This window comes from Streptopelia decaocto, assembly GCF_964273445.1.
Source record: "Streptopelia decaocto genome assembly, contig: HAP1_SCAFFOLD_347, whole genome shotgun sequence".
In the NCBI taxonomy this organism is placed as follows: Eukaryota; Metazoa; Chordata; class Aves; order Columbiformes; family Columbidae; genus Streptopelia; species Streptopelia decaocto.
In genome coordinates, this window is record NW_028116521.1 from 46,774 (window position 1) to 50,496 (window position 3,723).

Here is a 3,723-nt window from a genome sequence, read left to right on the forward strand (position 1 = left end):
TTGCTGTAACGTTCCTGGTGTCCTGTCTAAAGATGGGACAAAAAAGATGATTGTCATACCAATTTATTTTTTAAAATGAAAAATACAATGCTGGAAAGAAGTGTCTCTGAAGAGGAGAGAGAATCAACATCACTGATTACTTCAACTTCAAAGTTGTGCCACTGGAGCCCCAGAGACACCTGGAGGAGCCCAGAGGGGACAGAGAGAGGGACATCATGGGCTGCTCCTGTGCTGCTGAGCTGGGCTGGGCTCCTGAGACACAGGGAGCTCATGGCAGCGACAGTGCTGCAGAGAGACAGCTTTGCCCAGGAGCAGCTCCTCTGCAAAACGCAGCAGGGCTGAGGGTTCTGCCTGCAGCACTGAGGGCACAGGAGCCAGGCAAAGATAGATTAAAGGCAATGTGGGGTGGTTGATTGCTGAGGATTCAATGAGACAAATCTTCGCAGTGCTAACATGGTAAGTCTCTGGCTGTAGGATAATGCAGCTGCATTTCCTGGAGGGAGACCCTAAGCTGGTACATTCCATGATTTACAGGATCTGTCAGGTCTCTCTCACAGTATCTCTGTTGTAGAGAAGAACACACTCCAGAGCAGGGCTTCCCTGATGCACTGTCAGAGGGACAGGGAATGATGACAACTTGTGCTGAGCGTGATTGTAGGGGGAGCACCCAGGGGTGCCCAGGGCTGTGCTGCAGAGCAGGGTCCCTGCACCCCAGGGCTGTGCTGGGGCAGGGACTCTGCCGCCTGCCAGCGTCAGCACTCAGCCTGCCCGGGGAGATCACAACAACACTGAGGGGAGAAGATGTGGTGGAAGGGGCAAACCCTATCGGGCAGGAAAGGTGCTTCTGCTGTTGAGGAGGTGCTGTGTGGGTCAGGGCTGCTCACAGTTCCTGATCACCCCCGGAATATATACAAGAAGTTTCAAGGAGAAAATCAAGAGAAGGAGTATTTTAAAGTCAAGGAACTTCCCTGTGTTTTTGTTTTCAGTCTCCTACTCTTGGGGAATAGGTGGGGATAAATGCAAAAGCGGTTGTTATTTTAAAAAAAAATGTTTGAGAACTGCAACTGTGTGATCAGTAGGTCTTCAAGATAATTCTGTCATGCCCTCAGCCACTCCTCTGCCTATGCAGGAACAGCATCACCTTTGCTGTACACCCTACACTTAATCTGACCTGTCCTGTTTTCCAGCCTGCAAACAGGAAGATGCCCCCAGGCAGTGCCCTGTGAACAGGCAGGATCTGTAGGGCCAGGAGGAGGGCACAGAGGGTGGGATGGTCTGTGAGCACTGATAAGGAAGAGACATGGACAGGGAAACACCTCCCAGGGGGAGAATCTCCAGTCAGCAGTTGTTGTGAGAGGGAGAAGAAAGAAAAGTCCCTGTGATCCTCTGCAGTGCAGATCCCTCCTGTGAGCAGCCCCCTGGCCTCCTCTCCCACCTCAGCAAAGCCTCTGCCCTCAGGGCTGGGGGCTCCAAGGCATGAAGCAGCTCCTGTGCAGCCAGAGCTCCAGTTCCTCTGCAGAGCACAGGGGCTGAGAGCAGCTGCCTGGAAGTGTTGGTGTCTGGGAGGTGGCTGCACAGCTGGGGAAGGGTGACGCTGTCTGAGTGCCCGGCTGCCTCTGCCCTGGCCTCTCTCACACCCACCCCCACCGCATTTTCCTTCTTGCTCCCCTGCTCTGGGTCACTGCTGTTGGGATCTTGTTCTTGCTGTCAGGCTCTCTGGGGATGGCAGTTTCAGCTGCAGAGTCACAGCCTGATCTTGTGGGTCCTTTCCTGCAGGTGTGTCCATGGGAACACGTGTCCCAGCTTTGCTCTGACCTGTGGGCTGTGGGCAATGCAGTCTGTGGGGCTGGTGAATGAGCTTTGTGTGTCCTGGTGCTGAGACCTTAGGAAAGGGTGAGACCTGTCATGGTCTGAGGTGGATCCCTCTGCTCTCAGCAGTGCCTGGTGGCTTTTCAGGGTAACATGGGAGTGTGATCAGCCTCCATCTCAGAAAGGTGCCAGCCCAGGGCAGGTGGAGTAAGACAGAGGGACAACCAGCTGCCCTCACTCTGCACTGACCCACAGGCACCCTCTGGTCTCGCAGGACTCGCTCTTTTCTCCCTGAGTGCAGCAGAAATGCTGAGGGTTTCTGACACCCAAGAACACTCCCCAGGGTGGGAGGGGAGAAGGAGTTGTAGAAACACCAAACCTCTCCAACTCAGTTTCTCAGGCCTGGGGGTACAGATGCTGACAGTCCCTTCTGCACCAGGAGCGGTTCCAGCTGACAAAGCTGAACCCCTGCCCACCCAATCACACAGGGTCAAGCTGACTCCTCAAGAGCCCCTGGGCAGAGACCCTGCTCTTCATTGCACACTCATCAAGCACTGAAGAGGGCTCCAGGACGTTCTCCTGGAAAAAGAAAAGTGTCTCTTTGTGTGACAGGGTAGGAGGTTCTGTGGGAAATGGTTTTGATTATTCCCAGAGAAGTCTCATCTAAACCTTCACTATCTTTTCCTCCTATGATAGGTCCTCATGCTCACAGGCAGCAAATGTCCAACAGCAGCTCCATCACCCAGTTCCTCCTCCTGCCGTTCACAGACACACGGGAGCTGCAGCTCTTGCACTTCTGGCTCTTCCTGGGCATCTACCTGGCTGCCCTCCTGGGCAACGGCCTCATCATCACCACCATAGCCTGGGACCAGCACCTCCACACCCCCATGTACTTCTTCCTGCTCAACCTCGCCCTCCTCGACCTGGGCTGCATCTCCACCATTGTCCCCACATCCATGGCCAATTCCCTCTGGGATTCCAGGGCCATCTCATACTTGGGATGTGCGACACAGCTCTTTTTGTTTCTCTTCTTGATCACAGCAGAATATTGTCTCCTCACAGTCATGTCGTACGACCGCTACGTTGCCATCTGCAAACCCCTGCACTATGGGACCCTCCTGGGCAGCAGAGCTTGTGTCCACATGGCAGCAGCTGCCTGGGCCACTGGGTTTCTCCATGCTCTGCTGCACACGGCCAATACATTTTCACTGCCCCTGTGCAAGGGCAATGCCCTGGACCAGTTCTTCTGTGAAATCCCCCAGATCCTCAAGCTTTCCTGCTCACACTCCTACCTCAGGGAACTTGGGCTTATTGTGTTTAGTCTGTTAATTGGTTTTGGCTGTTTTGTGTTCATTGTGGTGTCCTATGTGCAGATCTTCAGGGCCGTGCTGAGGATCCCCTCTGAGCAGGGTCGGCACAAAGCCTTTTCCACATGCCTCCCTCACCTGGCCGTGGTCTCCCTGTTCCTCAGCACTGCCATGTTTGCCTACCTGAAGCCCCACTCCATCTCCTCCTCATTCCTAGACCTGGTGGTGTCTGTTCTGTACTCAGTGGTGCCTCCAGCAGTGAACCCCCTCATCTACAGCATGAGGAACCAGGAGCTCAAGGATGCCCTGTGCAAACTCATATCTTATTGTTTTGTAAAGCAATAAACTGCCCATCTGCTTCTACATAGGCTTCTTAATGTAGCTAATTAGAGGTCCAGCCTGTCATCTGGATTTTTTGTTGTTATTAGTTGTTTTCTTATTGTGATAATGTTGTCATCCCCTTTCTAATTCACTATTGGCTTTTCTTTTATAACTGTTGGCTGTGTAAATGAGAAGCCGTGCTCTCCTTGTCTCTAAAAACAATAAAGGGCTCTTTAGTGACTTGTTTTTCACTGTATCCTTCCTGCAAGCCCTTGTTAGAGCTGCA

General features: G+C 52.9%; 1 protein-coding gene across 1 annotated transcript; it reads left to right on the top strand.

Annotated features, from left to right (window-relative positions):
• Nucleotides 1-2,528: 2,528 nt before the first annotated feature.
• On the top strand, nucleotides 2,529-3,461 carry LOC309452170 (olfactory receptor 14A16-like; the record flags this gene model as incomplete). Its single annotated transcript, XM_082076841.1, has 1 exon — nucleotides 2,529-3,461. One exon carries the CDS (start codon nucleotides 2,529-2,531, stop codon nucleotides 3,459-3,461), a length of 933 nt encoding a protein of 310 aa, XP_081932967.1.
• Between the last annotated feature and the right edge of the window lie 262 nt (nucleotides 3,462-3,723).